This window comes from Mus caroli, unplaced genomic scaffold (genome assembly GCF_978045245.1).
Source record: "Mus caroli unplaced genomic scaffold, Mus_caroli_1 scaffold_4, whole genome shotgun sequence".
In the NCBI taxonomy this organism is placed as follows: Eukaryota; Metazoa; Chordata; class Mammalia; order Rodentia; family Muridae; genus Mus; species Mus caroli.
The window spans coordinates 128811738-128830244 of record NW_028227259.1 but is presented as its reverse complement, the minus strand read 5'-3'; the positions used below and the strand labels follow the sequence as shown (position 1 = coordinate 128830244).

Below are 18507 nucleotides of genomic sequence, written 5' to 3'. Positions count from 1 at the left end.
TGAGGCTGAGGCCAGGGTCCACATCAAGGCCCTTTCTTGAAGAGGATAAAAAAAAAGAATCAAACCAGGAACAAGCCAGGTGGTGTTGCACACGTTTAATCCTAGCATTCAGGAGGTTGTGAGTTTGAAGCCAGCCTGGTTGACACAGAAAATTCCAGATAAGGGGCTATGCATTAGACCTTGTCTTTGTGACCAGGCTGGCCTCGAATTCAAAGATCCTCTTACTTCTGCCTCCTGGGTGCTGAGATTAAAGGCATGGGGCAGCATGCCCTGCCCAGCCTATTCTTCTCCTTATTTATTTATTTATTTATTTATTTATTTTCGAGACAAGGTTTCTCTGTGTAGTCCTGACTGTCCTGAAACTCACTTTGTAGACCAGGCTGGCCTCAAACTCAGAAATCCGTCTGCCTCTTAAGGCGTGTGCCACCATGCCCGGCTCTTCTCCTTATTCTAAAGTTACGTTTTATGTATTTTGCGTGCACGTATGTGACAAACATGTGGAGGACCAAAGACAACTTAGCCTTGTCAGATCTTCGGGATCCATCTTGGGCTGTCAGCTGCAGGTGCCTTCAGTGACCAGCAGAACTCTCTTGCCAGTCCGATGGTACTATTTACATTACTATTGCCAATTTTAATTGCACATCTAAGTGTGTGCATGTGTGTATGCCACTGCAGGTGTCTATGGAGATGCTCAATCTCCTCTGAGCTGCCTTATGGAGATGCTGGGAACTGAACCCAGGACCTCTGGAAGAGCAGCTGAGCCAAGTACTATCTAATTTTTAAAAGAAAAATCACTTTTATTTTCTTGTTCTTTCGGGACAGGGCTTTACTGTATGTTCCCGGGCTGCTCTTGAACTCACTACCAATCCTCCTGCCTCAGCCTCAGGAGTGCTGGCATTTCAGGTATAAGTCGCCAGGCCTGGCACAAAATTACATTTGCTGTGCAAAAGAATCCTGACTCCTTGATTCAGTGAAAGAAAATGCACAGGATTAAACAAGGCTGGCTTCACTGGAGGGGTTATAGTTCCGGAAACCACTGGAAAGGGAGACACTTCAGACAGAGAGCATTCTGTACCCCTCACCTCTCTGCTGGGCACTGATTTCTGCCCTGATGACTGTGATGTCTAGGCCGCTGATGGAATTATTTTGCCATCTGAAGACATAATGTTCTTCCACATTCACGTTTCTGGGGGCCGGTCCAACACTTAAAATTGTGTCTGCAAAGACGAGAATATGCACATAATGAAAACTACTCGTTCTGGGTTGCAATCTGTTCCTGGGGCTCCCGCCAGCCCGACTCTCCAGCTCCCTCAGGAAGCTGGGCCACCTCTCCTCCATGGTGCTTCCTGAGGTCTCCTGTCAGGGTGGGCCACATCCTCTATTCCACCTCAGTTCCCTGAATAACTCTGTCCCTTTCCTTTGATTCCCGTGTCCCCAGTGCTTGGCTCATAGCTTGAGCACAAGTGTGCACGCCCCAGAAGCAGGGGCTTCTAAACTCACAGCCAGGAACAAGGTCATAAACCAAGGGAAAGGAACGAAAACCACACCTCCATTCAAAACAAAGGGCTGCGTACATCAGCCCCACCCGCACAGCCGCTGGGGGCGGCATCCTGGATGCAAAGCACTAAGTACCAGCAGGAGAGACAGCCCAGATCCCCACAGGAAGCCAGCTGTGGGAGCCTGTCATCAGTTCTGGTGCTTAGCCTGGCAGAGAATAAGACTCCCTGTTTCAAACAAGGTAGGAGACGAAGACCCAAGGCCTCTGATTTCCATGCATATGCCTCCATTCATAAACAAGCATACACACACATCATATATCATACACACACAGACACACACACACAGAGACACACGCCTGCTGCACACACACAGAGATCAGAAAGTAAAACAGACATGAATGCATGAATGAACATGCTGTGCCCCTGAGGATTCTTAACCTAAAAGTCACTTAAGAAAAGCCTCTTTGGGGGGGGGGAGGGGCTGAAGAGATGTCTCAGCTGGTAAGAGCACTGACTGTTCTCCCAAAGGTCCTGAGTTCGAATTCCAGCAACCACATGGTGGCTCACAACCACCCGTAATGAGATCTGACACCCTCTTCTGCTGTGTCATAAGACAGCTACAGTGCTCCGGGCGTGTTGGCACACGCCTTTAATCCCAGCACTTGGGAGGCTGAGGCAGGCAGATTTCTGAGTTCGAGGCCAGCCTGGTCTACAGAGTGAGTTCCAGGACAGCCAGGGCTACACAGAGAAACCCTGCCTCGAAAAACCCCAAAAAAAAGAAAAAAAGACAGCTACAGTGGACTTATGTATAATAATAAATAAATCTTTAGACCAGAGCAAGCGGGGCCAACCGGAGCGAGCAGAGGTCCTAAAATTAAAAAAAAAAAAAAAGGAAAAGCCTCTTGGGTAGCCAGGTGGTGGTGGTGGCGGCGCACGCCAGCACTTGGGAGGCAGAGGCAGGCGGATTTCTGAGTTCGAGGCCAGCCTGGTCTACAAAGTGTAGCTCAGGCTACACAGAGAAACCCTGTCTCAAAAAAACAAAAAAAAAGAAAAAAGAAAAAAAAAAGAAAAGCCTCTTGGGACCTGCGAACTGGAGGGGACATTGCAGCGCTCGCCATCAAGGCCTGTGGGGAGGTGGCTGAGGTCACAGTCAGTGCACAGAAGCCAGGCAGGCATGCAGAACAACAGAACGTGGATGGAACACCACGCAACTCCGCTGATCTGACATCAATTCTTTCTTAAAGATTTATTATTTGAATTTTATATATACAAGCGCTTTGCTTGCATACGTACGCATCTAAGTGGATGCACCATGGTGTGTGACTGGAGCCTATGGAGGGCAGAGGAAGCCTGGATCCCCTGAAACCAGAGTTACAGATGTGAGCCACATCTGGGTCCTCTGCACAAGCAGCAAGTGCTCTTAAGCACTGAGGGCCCGGCCTCCGCTTTCACACTTGACACTCTTGTGTGTTTATGTATGTGTAGGTGCTCCTGTGTGTACATCTGTGTACATGTCCATGGGTGGATGTAGAGGTCAGAGTTCAAGGCTGGGTATCTTCCAAAGTCACTATCCTTTTTTTTCTTTTTTTCACATTTTTATTTATTAGTGTGTGTGTTTGTGTGTGTACACATGCCCTTGCATGTGCCCCCAGAAAATAATCTTTTTAAATTTGTTTAAAACAATAATAAAAATAACTTTTTTTTTTTTTTTGGTTTTTCAAGACAGGGTTTCTCTATATAGCCCTAGAACTCACTTTGTAGACCAGGCTGGCCTCGAACTCAGAAATCCTCCTGCCTCTGCCTTCCGAGTGCTGGGACTAAAGGCATGCGCCACCACGCCCGGCTAAACAAATACAACTCTATGCTTTTGCCTCTCTCTTGCCTCTTTCCCCCTTGTTCCCCCTCTCTCCCCAACCTCCCTCCACATGGTCATGGCCGGCCTCCACTTCTCTACTCTCTCCTTCTCTCTGCCTTTCTCTGCTTCTACTACTCTCTTAACTCGCCTTCCCATGCCCTGAATAAACTCTATACTAATAAACAAACAAACAAATACAAGCCGGGTTTAGTAGTGGAGGCCTTTAAATCTCATCACTTAGGAGGCAAAGGTTTGCAGATCTCTGTGAGTTCAAGGCCAGCCTGGTCTACAGAGTGAGTTCCAGGACAGCTAAGGCTACACAGAGAAACTCTAGCTTGAAAAAAACCAAACCAAACCAAACCAAATCAAACAAACAAACAAAACCAAATATAAACCAAATAATACAGACACAGTGGCTCATTCCTTTAATCCCAGCACTAGGGAGGCAGAGGCAAAAGCATCTTTGTGAGTTCAAAGCCAGCCTGGTCTACATAGACAGTTCCAGGACCACCAGGGTCACAGAGTGATAACCTGTCTCAAAAACACAATAAAACAGAAAAGAAAGAGCAAGCACGTTTTGTAGAGATGGCATGAACATGTGACACTGACATACCCGGGCTGGTGATGAACTTGTCCAGGTCAATGGCTTCCTCATAGGTTACTGTTGGTGTGACCGGACCTAAAAAGACACAGGATTAACTTCCACAGCAACACGTGATCCGGTCTGTCATGGTGGCGCTCACCTACTCACAGGAGGCAGATCAAGGTGATAAGAAGCCAGGCTCTGAGTCACAAACTTACATTCCCAACATTCAGGAGACAGAAGGAATAGGAGTTCAAGGTCACCCTTGGAAATAGTACCTCAATAAAGGAAGGGAAAAGGAAAAAGAGAAAGAAAGAAAGAAAGAAAGAAAGAAAGAAAGAAAGAAAGAAAGAAAGAAAGAAAGAAAGAGAGAGAGAGGGAGAGAGGGAGGGAGGGAGGGAGGGAGGGAGGGAGGGAGAGAGAAGGAAGGAAGGAAGGAAGGAAGGAAGGAAGGAAGGAAGGAAGGAAGGAAGAGAGGAGAAAAAAGAAGAGGAAGGAAGAGGAGGAGGAGGAAGACAAGAAGGAGGAGGGCTACGATGCAACCATGCCTGTGGTGAGACCCCTCCCACCCCTGTCCCGGCTCCCACACCATCAGAGGCTGGGATCCCTCTGTTCCCGTCCCCTCACTACACCTGCACAGGAGGATGGTAAGAGCTGGTACCAGCCGTGTGTTGTAGCTCTGCAGGAAGAGCCGCGGGGTGGAATTTACACGGAGCGGCCACTTTGGAAGAATATTATGTGGCCTAAACTCATCAAGTAAACTGCACGGCACGGTGATCCCATTCACAGGACTGTGCCTAAGGAAAATGAAAATCTATACCACAGAACTGTGTCTCCAAGTGCTCACTCCAGCACTGGTCCCAAAACCAGCTGAGCTCTACAAGAGAACAATACTCTTGCCCTGTCCCTCCAAGAAAAAACAGCACAGATTTGTGCTTTCAAAAGATGACGATAAGCCAGGCAGTGATGAGGCACACTTTTGATCCTAGCAGAAGCCGGTAGATCTCTGAGTTTGAGGCCAGCCAGGGCTACAGAGAGAAACCCCATCTTGAAAAAATAAAGAAAAAAAAAGCGTAAAGAGAAGAGGAAGTCTGGGGTGGATGAGGTCCCAAGCCAATGTATATTTTGACATAAACATGGACTCTGAGACCCACTGGCCCACGATAAACTGGCAAAGCCATTACCTGTATGGGCCAGGCTCAAAACACACAGCAAAGCTTTCTTTGGGAGTCCCAGGATGAGTGTTTTTGAACTATTCACCTGCATGTGCAGAGACTAGCAAGTGTGGTCCCTCATGGACGTTTACAGCCTGAGACCCATGCCTCCAGAGACCTCCTCCAGAGACCAGCTAACCTCCCCCTGCATGGTTCCTAATGCACTCGCTGAGGTTCCCGGTTATCACAGTAGCAGTTAGAGAACCCTACCCAACCCATCCCAGTTTCACATTGTGTGTCTCTCCTTTCTTCAGTCCTCCCTACCCCCAGCCAGGGTTCCGGGACCCCAAGCCTCTTGGGATGCACCTGCAAAGGAATGTTTCCATCAGGGTGAAATGCAGCAACAGAGGAGAGATCGGTGGCTCGGTGCTGAAAAGCTGCCAGCGCCCTCTGCAGGTGCGAAAAGGTCCGGGGCTACTCAGAAGCGTGGGGTATACAGTATAAAGTATAAAGAAAGCTGCTGCCACTCACGTGACACAGTAAAGCCCTGGCGAAGGGGTGTTACTCAGTCCTGGAACAAGGAGTTCCACGCCCAGTGCAGAGAGGAAAACTCCACGGACATGCACAGGGTGCTTGCTGTTCAATCAGATTGAACTCTTCCCATGAAAACTGCCATCCTTGGGGCTGGAGAGATGGCTCAGCTGTTAAGAGCACTGACTGCTCTTCCAGAGATCCTGAGTTCAATTCCCAGCACCCACATGGTGGCTCACAACCATCTGTAATGGGATCTGATGCCCTCTTCTGGTGTGTCTGAAGACAGCTACAGTGTACTCATATGTATAAAATAAATAATTAAAGAAAAGAAAAGAAAGGGCGAGCGGTGGTGGCGGCACACGCCTTTAATCCCAGCACTTGGGAGGCAGAGGCAGGAGGATTTCTGAGTTCGAGGCCAGCCTGGTCTACAGAGTGAGTTCCAGGACAGCCAGGGCTACACAGAGAAACCCTGTCTCGAAAAACCAAAAAAAAAGAAAAAAAAAAGAAAAAAAAAGAAAAGAAAAGAAAAGGCCATCACCAGATGCTAAGAAAGTGGCTTACACACGGGAGAAGAGGGGTTTCTCTATTAACTACACCATTCTAACGATAAAGGTAGCCTACCTCCTGTTGTGCGGATCTTCGTGTTCTCGAGGACAATTTTATCTCGTCCTTGGTGCACTTCCAGGTCCATGGTACATATACTGTCAAAATTCCTCAGGAAAGCCACAGGAGCATCTTGTAGACACTGCCCAGCTAGAGACACCTGAGGGCAAGGGACAATTGATTTCTTCCTCCCGTCTTAGAAAGTCTTTCCTCCAAGCTTGGTGCTCCAGCCTGCAATCCCTGCACTCAGGAGCTTTGGGCAGGAGTGCTCTGAACTCGGGACCAGCACGTGCTACAGGATGAGACCCTACCTCGGGGCTACTCCAAGTTGCTCTCTTCTGTCTGGCCCTATTGCTGGATAATGTCTACAGTAAGTACCCACGGTGACCAACTTTAGGGAGCTAAGATCTGGAAGCCACTACCAATAGTTAAGTGTTCTTAGGTCACCCAGGACAGACCCTGGCCATGTCCCCTAACCATACAAATCATGAGGCATATTTGACCTCCGTGCCACTCTCATCACAACTTGATTTTGGAGGGAGATGGGAAAGCCAGGGCCCTACATGGGAAAACTATCACGTCTACTGCTAAGCACCACTTCCTACCCCCAGGCAGTCTCAATAACATAAAAATTGGTTCACAGGGCTAGAACCTCTTTAATCTCAGCAGGAAGACCCCTGTGAGTTCAAGGCCAGCCTGGTCTACAAACTGAGTCCACTGCCCAGCTATGTTTTAACATTCTTAGTGTTATACTCTACCACATATTCAGAGCTTCTTAGAAAGGGTTGGGGGCTGGGAGTGGAGAAGCCTTGATTGGTATACACAAGGTTCTTGGTATCAGCCCCAGCACAGCAAAAGCATAAAACACTGATAGGGAATGACCTGGAGACTGACCACAGCCTCTAGAGCCCACACAGAGACTCTCCCGCTCCATTACACACATTCCCATGTCCACTTAACAAAGAGATGGGTTGAGAAGGAGTCTTTTCAGTCTAGACACTATTAATGCACAAGAGGCAAATAAGCCACTTAGAGGGAGATCCTTAGGGGCAATGGTAGTTAAATCCGAGTTTTGAAATGGAAGGTGTTGGGCTGGTGAGATGGCTCAGTGGTTAAGAGCACCGACTGCTCTTCCAAAGGTCCTGAGTTCAAATTCCAGCAACCACATGGTGGCTCACAACCATCCGTAACAAGATCTGATTCCCTCTTCTGGGGTGTCTGAAGACAGCTTCAGTGTACTTACATATTATAAATAAATCTTTAAAAGCTGGGCGTGGTGGCATACACCTTTAATCCCAGCACTTGGGAGGCAGAGGCAGGCAAATTTCTGAGTTCAAGGCCAGCCTGGTCTACAAAGTGAGCTCCAGGACAGCCAGGGCTATATAGAGAAACGCTGTCTTGAGAAACCAAAAAAAAAAAAAAAAAAGAAGAAGAAGAAGAAGAAGGAAAGAAAAAAAAAAAAGAAATCAAAGAAAGAAAGAAAGAAAGGGAAGGTGTTACCTGGGGGATGGTAAAATACCCCTCTGTGGTCATAATGGGATCTCCTTGCTTGTAACTGGCATCAGCGAAGTCTCTTAGGTCGAAGTGCAAATGGGCTTCAAAGCCCGGGGAATGTCTGGGGGAACTGAGAGACCAAGAGACTTGATCAGTGGGCCCGCAGGGGGCCTGCTTAGCCTGAGCACAGGCCCGAGACCTACCCCAGGACAAAAACAAAGAAGACCAGTAACGCTTCAGCTGTATTTTTGCTTTGAGATAGGGTCTCATGCGGCCCAGGCTGACCGCAAACTCTCTGTGTAGCCAAGGGCGACCTTGATCTACTGATCCTGTCTCAGCCTGCTGGGGTTACAGGGAAACGACAGCACTAACCCCTGCTCTTCATTTTCCTTTTTAATTTAGAAGATCATAGTTACAAAGTTTTCAATGATACAGGACTATAAGACACAGGAAGTTCAAATCCCTGGGGCTCTTGGCTCCTTCCCCCATGCTGGAAAGTCATTGCTAAGTGCTGGCTGGATCTGCTGGGGGCGGTTTCTCAGTTCTTTCTGACACTTGGGGAGAAATGTCAGACATGGTCTCCCTAACCACAACCTTTACGGTACAGAGAAAAAAATGTGAGCCAAGTCAAGAACCCAGTAAAAGGAGACCTGGCGACCCTGGGAAGCAGGCCCCTCCCAGGCAGTCCAGGTACTCACATGGCACCATGGTAGAAGTGACCAAGGAACGGCGAGGTAGAGGGTGGCGACTGCACACACAGGAAGGGAAACCAGTCAGGAGTCTGGTGAGTGGTGCTGACAGCACAGTGATGATGGGACAGAGGGTTTACGTGCCCTCCAAACACGCCGGAGAAGCAGGACTGTGCAAACAGCTCTCTTACTTCTGGCTGACAGTCCTGAAAAACAGAAAAAAGGGTAACAAGGGTACCCAAGCTGGCACTGTGAGGCTGGGCACAGCTCCCAGCTAACCTGACGACATGCACTCTGAGGCCACCAGCGTGCAACACAGGAGACAGACGAGAAAGCAATGCATCTTAGTCTCCTCCCCAAGTGCTTGGCGGTGCAAGAAGAGCTCCGTGGAACTGTGGGGAGGGCTCAGTTGGTAAAATGCGTGGACCGCAAGCAGGAGGACCTGAGTTCCACTTGGAGAACCTACATAGAAAGGCCGGGTGTGGTGGCCTGTGACTGCTGGGAAGACTGAAGAAGGGCAATCCCTGGGGCTCACCAGATAGCCTGCGGAGGCCTACCCAGCCTGCAGGTTGCATGAGAGAGGAAAATTTAAAAGGGTGCATGGTGCCTAAGGTATTAATTATCCTCTGGTTTCCACAGGTATGTGCACACATGAGCAATCACACACACACTCACACCCTACACCATATACATACAATCCTCCATAACACACACACACACTCTCTTGGGGCTGGAGAGATGGCTCAGGAGGTAAGAGCACTGACTGCTCTCCTAAAGGTCCTGAGTTCAAATCCCAGCAACCACATGGTGGCTCACAACCATCCATAATGAGATCTGACACACCAAAGACACTAAAAGACAGCTACAGTGTACTTACAAATAACAAATAAATAAATATAACAAATAAATCTTAAAAAAAAATCACACACACACTCTCACATGTGCGTACACATACACGCACCCTACACCATATACATACAAGCCTCCATAACACACATACTCTCTCATACACTCACATACACACTCACACACATACACCTCGTTCCCTACACTTGCACGATCACAAAGTCCCTTAGTCAGCTCTCCAGTGGAGCTCAGTCAGACTCTTCCAGCCCGAGAAGGAGTGAGCTTCAGTGGGAATGTCATCACACCAGGCCCAGAGCTAGAGAGCTATGAGGCTCTCAGGAGGATGAGGCGTGAGGATCAAAAGTTCAAGACCAGCCTGGGCTACTTACATGGCAGGACTCTGTCTCAAATGTTTAAAAAGTAACAGAGTAGGGCTGGGCCCATTACTCAGAGGGAGCAGGGATGTGTGAGGCCCATGTTCAATCCCCAGTACCTCAAAAACAAGATTAAAATTGTGCATAAAGTGTAAATTTGGATTGTTTAAGACGCCACTGACACAGAATATATTTGGTATGTTTGGTTTGCTTTCTAGCCTCACATTCAGAGAGATCCCCCTGCCTCTGCCTCCTGAGTCCTAAGATTAGAGGGGGAGTGCCATCATGCCCTGCTACCTACTTCTTTTTGGTTGGTTTGTTATTTTGAGACAGGGTCTCACTGAGTAGCTCTGATGAACTGACTGTGCATAAACCAGAGCTCCCTATTGTTTTGTTTTGTTTTGTTTTATGTATGTGAGAACACTGCAGCTGTCTTCAGACACACCAGAAGAGGGCTGAACCATCTCCCCAGCCCCTTGTTTTTTGCTTTTAGGAATATTTTTATTTTCTTTCATGTGCACCGTGTTTTGCTTCCATGTATGTGTGTGCATCTATGTGCACCACTACACTTGGCCCAGCTCTTTTGATACGACAGAGATTCTCACTGCATAGACCAGCCTAGCTTCCAATCACAGTGAGACTCCGTAGTGGCTTGGTCTGGTGCTGCTATGTATTAAAATGCTAAATACTGTATCCCAAAACCTGGCTGCTCCAAGACAAGCGGGTCCTCACACACACCAGCTTTGGTTGTATAATCCTTGCCCTCCTCAAGCTTTCCATGATTGGTTCATAAAGATGCCCACAGCCTATAGTTGGGCAGAAGAGACGCAGGCGGGGATTTGGGTCCTGGGCTTGAGGTCTGAGGCAGGCAGCATGAGGGAGGGAAAGAGAGAGAAGGAAGAAGGAAATCTCCAAGGGCTGGGTGCATCATGAGCGCAGAGCAGTGAGTGGCAGCCTGCTGGAATAGGAGAGGTCCAGGCAGAACACAGCAAGCAGTAGACAGAGGGTAGATATCTACCCAGCTTTACTGCTTTAAGACTTCTTATAAATATAAAGGTTTTTTTTTCTTTTATTTGGTAACTAAATGATCCAAGGTAGGGTAGAAACCCCCAAATAATATTTACCACAAGAATCGTCAGTCTTAGTCTTTTCCTTCCCAGGGCTAGGCTTGCTGGCCTGTGGCACCACCCTCAGTACTACCTTAGGAATCCCAAGAGGGGCAACTACCGCAGTCGACAATACAACCAGCTCCAAGGGCAGTTAGTGACAGACCGGGTACAGCTTGGCTGGAGCCATCCTGATTATGTAATTCTAGTGATGGTGCAGAGACCCCCGGGAGCACATGACAAAAAAGCCTCCGCAGAACGGTGTCCCTCACAGCTGTTTTTGCTTGTGTTGCTTTGGTTTTTGAGGGTCACCGATGGCTGCCTGATGACCTGTGAGTTTGCTTAGGCGGCCCTGTAACCCCTGACCCCCTCCACCTCCGCCTCCCTGTACAGTGGTGGTTAAGTTCACGGGTGTGTATTTACCTCCCAAGATTTTACAGCAAGATTAGACAGTATGTATTTGTTCTGAAGGGCTCTGTTTTGATTTGTTCAATTGGACAGGTCTGTCTGTCTGTCTAGCGCTTGGGAAGCAGAAGCCAGATTGCAAGTGCCAGGTCCCCTGCAGCCATGTGAACCCCTAGCTCAGAACAAAAGCAACAAAGTGTACAGCTCTGTGTGCCACACCGACTTTAAGACAAGCAAGTCTGACGAGGCCGGGGGTGTACCCCACACCCACGGTGAGCTCACAGCCAGCAAGACCCGCCTCAAAGCACTAACAACTGCTCTTCAATCCCAGCACTCGAAGACAGAGACAGGCCAGATCTTGGTGAGTTCAAGGCCAGCCTGGGCTACACAGCAAGTTGTAGGCTAACCAAGGTTATAGAGAAAGACTCTCAAAACAGATGAACAAAAGCAACAACAACAAAATTCAACCATATTCCTGCAGAAATGGGAGACCCTGGGTACCAGCGAACCTGCCTATCATTTGTCTAAAATTTACAATGTTAAGGTATGTATTATAAACCAGGGGTGGTGGTTTGTGCCTACAATCCTGGCACTCAGGAAAGCTGAGGCAGGAGGACTACCTTAAATTGGAGGTGAGCCTAGACTACATAGTGAGACTTGTCACTCAATAAACAAGCGAGAGCTGGCAGTGTGGCTCAGCGTGGGAAGGTGTCTGCTGACAAGCCTGGTAACTGGAGTTTTATTCCTGGAAGCTCCTGCAAGTGGGCCCCTGACCTCTCTACATATGTACTGTAGCATAACCCTCCATAACACACACCCACAGGCTGGGCGGTGGTGGCGCACGCCTTTAATCCCAGCACTTGGGAGGCAGAGGCAGGTGGATTTCTGAGTTTGAGGCCAGCCTGGTCTACAGAGTGAGTTCCAGGACAGCCAGGGCTATACAGAGAAACCTTGTCTCAAAACAACAACAACAACAACACACACACAAATGAATGTAGTTAAAATTTTAAAATAAGATTAAAAATCATCCTCAAACTATAGCTCTCCCTAAGGTGATTTTATCCAAAGACATACTGTTCTCTTTTCTCCACAAACTACACAGACAACACCAGAAGAGAAAATACTCAATTTAAACACAATATGCAGCTCTGAGATAGAGACAGGAGGACCAAGAGTTCAAAACCATTCTCCACCACATGGAGTGTTCCAGGCCAACTTGGACTACATGAGATCCTATCTCAAAAAACCAAACCAAACCAAACCAACCAAACAAAACTGACTTGCAAAATACAATCTAATCTCTGTTGTCGCCTATCTAATGGGGGTGACTGCTGGGGTTTCCCATACGTTCTCAGATAACCTGGTAAACAGAAAAAAAACTTACCTGGTCACAGCAGCATCGAATGTCACAGGCCTTGGCTGTTAAGTCACACGGGCAGGGACCCAGGGGCTGATAGACTTGGTTAGGAATGACAGTCATGTTCTCTGAAAAGTACACATGTCACAAAAAGTTCAGCTACAAAACAATTCCACAAGGCATGAACACGTGTTTGACACTTGAAAAAAAGGGCTGAATCATGATTTGTGCGTGTGTGAACCACACTGAATCCTGCACTTATGAACAAGCCAGCTGTTGTGTGTCATTCTTGTTACTTTTTTAGAGACATGGTCTTATGTAGCTCAGGCTATCCTCAAACTTACTATGTAGCCATGAACAATCTTAAAAATTTTGATCCTCCTGCCTCTACCTCCCAGTGCTGGAATCACAGACAAGCACCACCTTGCTCAGTTTCCTGCATTGCTGGGAACTGAACTCATGGCGTCCTGCATATTAGTCAGGCACTCCACCACACAAGCTGCACCCATGGTCCCTCCTTTTCTTTTTTTTTTTTTTTTTTTTTGAGTTTTAGAGAGTTTCTTACAGATTCATAGGTGGGAGAAAAACCCATGCCATCTAAGTGACACACAGAAGGTCAGGCGCAGGGTGGACAAGCAGCCACATGGTGGGAATGTAGGAGAAAGGAACAGAGAGTGCTCACTTAGGCTCTGGCCGGCACCTGAATGGCAGGAGAGAAGAGACAGGACTAGTTGTGCCTTGCTCTGTGGGTCAGAATAGAAGAACGCAGGCCACACCTATTCTTGTTCATGGATTTTCTCATGCTTGGGTACCAATGTGTGTTTCTCCAGAAAAAAAGGTGATTTGCAAAAGATGTGTCAGGACAGCCAGGTAATTAGGTGGGGAGGTGTCTGAGACAGAATCTCACTATGTAGCTCTGGCTGGCCTCAAACTCAGAGAGATCGGCCTGCCTCCTCTACCTCCGCAATGCTGGGATTAAAAGTGTGCGCCACCACTGCCTGATCTTAACTCATAAAATAATACAGAATAAAAAGCTCAAAAACAAACAAACAAAACCTAACCACCCCCCTCCTCAAAAAGTACATTTAGGAAGGCAAGAGAGACTCAAAAGTTGAGTCTGGTGACTGAAGACAAGGCTCGGTGGTTATAAGGGTGTTTGTTGTTCTTGCAGAGGACCTGGGTTCAATACACATTACTCATAAAGTGACACAAACACAAGCAATTCCAGGCATGGGGATCTGTCACCCTCTTCTGGCCTTTTTGGGTCTGGCACAAACATAATGCCTGTATATTCACCCAAGGGCGTGCATGCGTGCACGTACACACACACACACACACACACACACACACATAAACTAAAAACAAAAAAATTAACTCAGGAGCCAGAGGCAAGGCATAGCTCTGTGAGTTCAACCTGGTCTACATAGTGGGATCTAGACCAGATCCTGTCTCAAAAACCAAAAACAAACAAAAGAAATCCTGATAACAGAGCCACATCTAATAAACTGCATACACTACCCAATCTTTAGATAGTGGCTGACAGAAACGTTTTGACTGTAGACATCACTTGCCTGATGCGTTGTGGGTTACAGATGTGTTGGGATAAATCTCCACCTGGATGAGCAGATGTGCTAAGCAGGATGCATTGTGGGAGGCTGAAACCAGCAGCGTCTGCAGGACGCACGGGGGCTCTGAGAATGAGGCTGTCTCGTCTGTGGAGCACCAGTCTAGACCCCTCTTCCACCTTATGGTCACTTCCAGCGTGCTCTGGAAGGGAAACACACCTGTGCTTTTAAAGTGACTCACTTCGAGTTGAGGGCAGCACATGAGCCTTGCTTTGTTTTACCCAAGAGCTGTATAAGACGACAAGATGGCACACTTCACAAAAAGAGACCTGCATACAAAGATGGCAGCACTCGTTTCAGTTTCAACCAAACTGTGGTACATACGTAAGCTCTGGAGTCTTTCTCATATTACCCTTGCTATTTACTTACTTACTTATTTAGTGTGTGTGTGTGTGTGTATGTGTGTGTATGTGTGTGTACACTTGCATGCACGCATACACATTGCTAGGATTGACTCAGGACTTCATGCACATGCTGGGCAAACACTGTACCAACTGAACTATATTCCCAGCCTAACTCATTCTTTTAAATGTTCTCTTTATTTAAGTGTGTGTAGTACCAACAGAGGCCCCAAGAGAATGCTGTATGACCTGGAGCTAGAGCGACAGGTGTTGTGAGCTGCCTGAGCCATCTACCCAGCTCTATTTCCTTGGGTTTTTGTTTTTTTGTTTTTTGGGTTTTGTTGTTGTTGTTTTTTGAGACCAGATCGCACTGTGTATCTCTGGCTGGCAATGAACTTGCTACATAAACCAGACTGACCTCAAACTCAGAGATCTACCTGCCTCTGTTTCCTGAGTGCTAGGGTTAAAGGTATACACCACCTTGTCCATCCCACTTCCTAATCTTTTGTGTGTGTGTGTGTGTGTGTACTATATTCTGTGCGTGGGTGTTCAGCCTGTGTGTACATCTCTGTACCACGTGTATGCCTAAGACCCTCAAAGGCCAGAAGAGGACGCTGGAGACCCTGGAACTGAGTGAAGTTACAGAGAGCTTTGAGAGGCCGTGGCTGCTGCTAATCAGTCCTGGGTCCTCTACAAGAACAACGTGTGCAACAACTAAATCATTTCTCCAGATCCCCTCCCGCATTTCTTCATCTTAAACACAAAAGCAGACAATGTTTGGACACTGAGAAAGCGCAGCTTGGGAACCCAGCTTATGGACAAGATTTTGAAGTGTTTATATCTTCCCAGTAGCTTGAGATTACACACACACACACACACACACACACACGGGGGGGGGGGAAGAGACCCCAGTTCTCCGGATGGCTTTGGACAGGTACAACTGCTATCCCTAAGACACAGCCTTTCCCATTTGTTTATATCTCAAATGCACATTATGCTGGCTAGGTACATCCATTCACTCCTCAAGATATAAGCGACCCCAACACAGAGATGAGCAAGATCAGTGCTTACAGGTTAGAGTGATGGCTCAGTGGTTAACAGAGAACCCGGGGTTTAGTTCCCAGCACCCACATGGTACCTTCACAACCACCTATGACTCCAGTTCCAGGGGATCCAGTGCCCTCTTCTGACCCCCTCGGGTACTGGGCATATATGTGTTACAGACTGGGAATGAAGTTAGAGATGGTTGGGAGCTACCACATGCAAGCTGGGAATTGAAAACAGGCCCTCTCCAAGAGCAGCCAGTGCTCTCAAACACTGAGCCATCTCTCCAGCTTCTCTTTCATTTATTTCAGAAACAGTGTCAACTATGCAGCCCAGAACAGCTTCGATTCTGTGATCCTCCTGCTTCAGCCTCCCCAGTTTTGCGGTTACAGGCTGCACTGACACACACACAAATTCACAGGCTTCACCTGTAACACATCCAGACACACCTAGGGTAAGAACTACACACACACACACACACACACTGCCACACTGTGCTGGCTAGTCTACACAAGCTAGAGTTAGTTGGAAGGAGGGAGCCTTAATTAAGAAAATGCTTGAATAACATCCAGCTGTAAGGCAGTTTCTTAATTAGAGCCATTCCTGGGCTGATGGTCCTGGGTGCTATAAGAAAGCAGGCTGAGCACACCATGGGAAACAAGCCAGTAAGCAGCATCCCTCCATGGCCTCTGCATCAGCTCCTGCCTCCAGGTTCCTGCCCTGTTCGAGTTCTGTCTTGACTTCCTTCAGTGGTGAACCACAACGTGGAAGTGTAAGCTGAATAAACCCTTTCCTCCCCAACTTCCCTTTTGGTCATGGTGTTGCCTTACAGCAACAAAAGCCCTAACTAGGACACACTCACGCATACTTATCCATAGAAGGATTGCAAAAAGCCTAAATAGGGGGCCTCCACAGGTGCAAGGAAGCTGTCTTACCTCTTGGGGGCTCACAGTCACATTCCAATCCGCTGTCTCATTGCGGAGGAGGCCGCCACAAGTAGGAACTGGCAACACTCCTAAGAGAGAAATTAGAATTTGAGGCATCAGGGTGCGGTAGCTAGGGTGAGTCGAATATCCTGGGGTAGGAATCCCTCTCCCCCCAGACAAGCTGCATAAGACTGGTCAAACAGTATGTCTCATTTGTCAAATGGGACAAAAATAAAAAAAAAAAAACTGCTGTTCTTAGGAGAACTCTGAGGTGCTGTGTGGGAATCTTAGGGGAGCTTCCTTTTATTTTTTTATTTTATAAAAAGCTGGCCTTTTGTTTTCCTTAAAAACAAGACAAAACAAGTTTTATTATGCAAACCAGGCTGGCTGCATATTCGAATTTCCACCTCAATTTTGGGATTAAAGGCATGTGTTATCATGCCTGGCTTGTTGGTCACTTTTATTTCAAGTTCCCTTATCCAGAACCGGTCCACAGGGTCTACAGCCGGCCCCACTCGTACTCTGCTGGGAACAGAATTTCTGTTGGCAGCACCCACGCTCCCAAGAACAGCCAGAGTCCTACCTTCCTCGACCTGCAGCGGAGTCAGAGACACGGCGACATCCTCGCTGCCTCCGACCAGGGTCGCTCGGACCTCAGGGCTGGACATCCGGATGAAAGGTGGGATGAAAACTGAGGGAAGGAAGGATGTGCGGGGAGGGGTTAAGGGGTACAGAACCTGTACCTGGGGTGCGTGTGCTGGCTTTTTATGTGGCCTGGCTTCGGCGATCCTAGGAACCCCAGGTCTGGCCCTTTAAGAGCCAGATTCCCTCAGCCTGGGCCATGCAGGCCATACCCCCGCCATACACACCCGGGTCCCCGCGCAGCGGCCTCAGGACGCCCTGCAGCAGGAGGAGTCCCCACAGGAGGCTGAACGGCGACAGAGAGCCCATACCCGGACCGGCCTGCCTCAGAAACCCAGAATAGCCTAGAAGAGTAAAAGCGGCTGCGGCCTTCGCCGCCCCTACAACGCCATATTGCCAAGCTAAATGCCTGCAGCCATGGCAACCACCAATCAATGATGGGAATGTCGCGATTGGTCTAGGGCTACACGTCTAGCGGGAGGACCAGTAGCCATGGTAATCTCCAATCGGTAACCTCCAGTGGCCCTCCCGCTCCATGATTGGTCCAGAGCAAGAGCGTGGATTCTAAGATCAGGGCCCAACACACCAGACAATGCTGATTTGGGGGGTTCTGTGCTCCATTGGACATCGTGGGTTCGTTCCATTCCAGATGTCAAAAACAAAACAAAAACCAAAAAACACTACACTGCGGGGATGGAGAGATAGAGCAGCACTTGCTGCTCATACCAAAGAGCATGGTTCAGTCCCTAGTACCCAAGTGGTAGCAACAACTTCCTGTGATAGTTCCTGGGAATCCTGTCACTACATGCATTATGGTGCGTATACATCCAGGCAAACACTCATACGCGCAAAATAAAGCAAACCTATTAAGTGTCAGAATTGTACATGGGTGGGAGAGCACGGGTGTCCTACATCCAAGGTTAATACATTTAAGGAACTCCAGAGTTGTCCTTTTGAAAGGCTTGTGTTAACCAGCCACCACATGCTATTCCTTGAAGACCGCTGTACATTTACACAGCATTCCAGACATGGTTCTTGCTGCTAGAGTGTCTAGGCCACCCTATGCACGTTGTATTGTCTCAATAACACCAAACTACAAAACTCTGCACTATAGAGCAAAGCAAGGAAACCTTAGAATATTAGCCCAAAGTACCCCCTGCCTAGTCACAATGTTCAAAATACGTGTGTTTCATGGTTTGCACCAAGCCATATTCTGGTTTTCCTTCAATCTCAGCTATAGATGGTTCATCAGCCCAAATGCAACCTGTGTCATGTGACATCCTCCAATGATTTTTTTTTCTTTTTTTTTTTTTTTTTTTTTTTTTGGTTTTTCGAGACAGGGTTTCTCTGTGTAGCCCTGGCTGTCCTGGGACTCACTCTGTAGACCAGGCTGGCCTCGAACTTATAAATCCATCTGCCTCTGCCTCCCA

At 47.9% G+C, this 18507-nt stretch overlaps 1 protein-coding gene across 1 annotated transcript in view; it reads right to left on the bottom strand.

Moving 5' to 3' along the window:
- Positions 1-17482, bottom strand: part of Tctn2 (tectonic family member 2) — a 29949-nt gene extending 12467 nt beyond the window's left edge. The window contains exons 1-10 of the mRNA XM_085837182.1: positions 17305-17482; positions 17019-17126; positions 16445-16524; positions 14071-14266; positions 12527-12627; positions 8421-8617; positions 7729-7852; positions 6247-6388; positions 3968-4033; positions 1083-1217 (exon numbers count right to left, since the gene is read on the bottom strand). Of these exons, the coding sequence (XP_085693308.1) occupies positions 1083-1217; positions 3968-4033; positions 6247-6388; positions 7729-7852; positions 8421-8617; positions 12527-12627; positions 14071-14266; positions 16445-16524; positions 17019-17126; positions 17305-17386 (1231 nt within the window). The 5' untranslated portion in view covers positions 17387-17482. The remainder of the gene's footprint in view (positions 1-1082; positions 1218-3967; positions 4034-6246; positions 6389-7728; positions 7853-8420; positions 8618-12526; positions 12628-14070; positions 14267-16444; positions 16525-17018; positions 17127-17304) is intronic.
- Positions 17483-18507: the final 1025 nt, after the last annotated feature.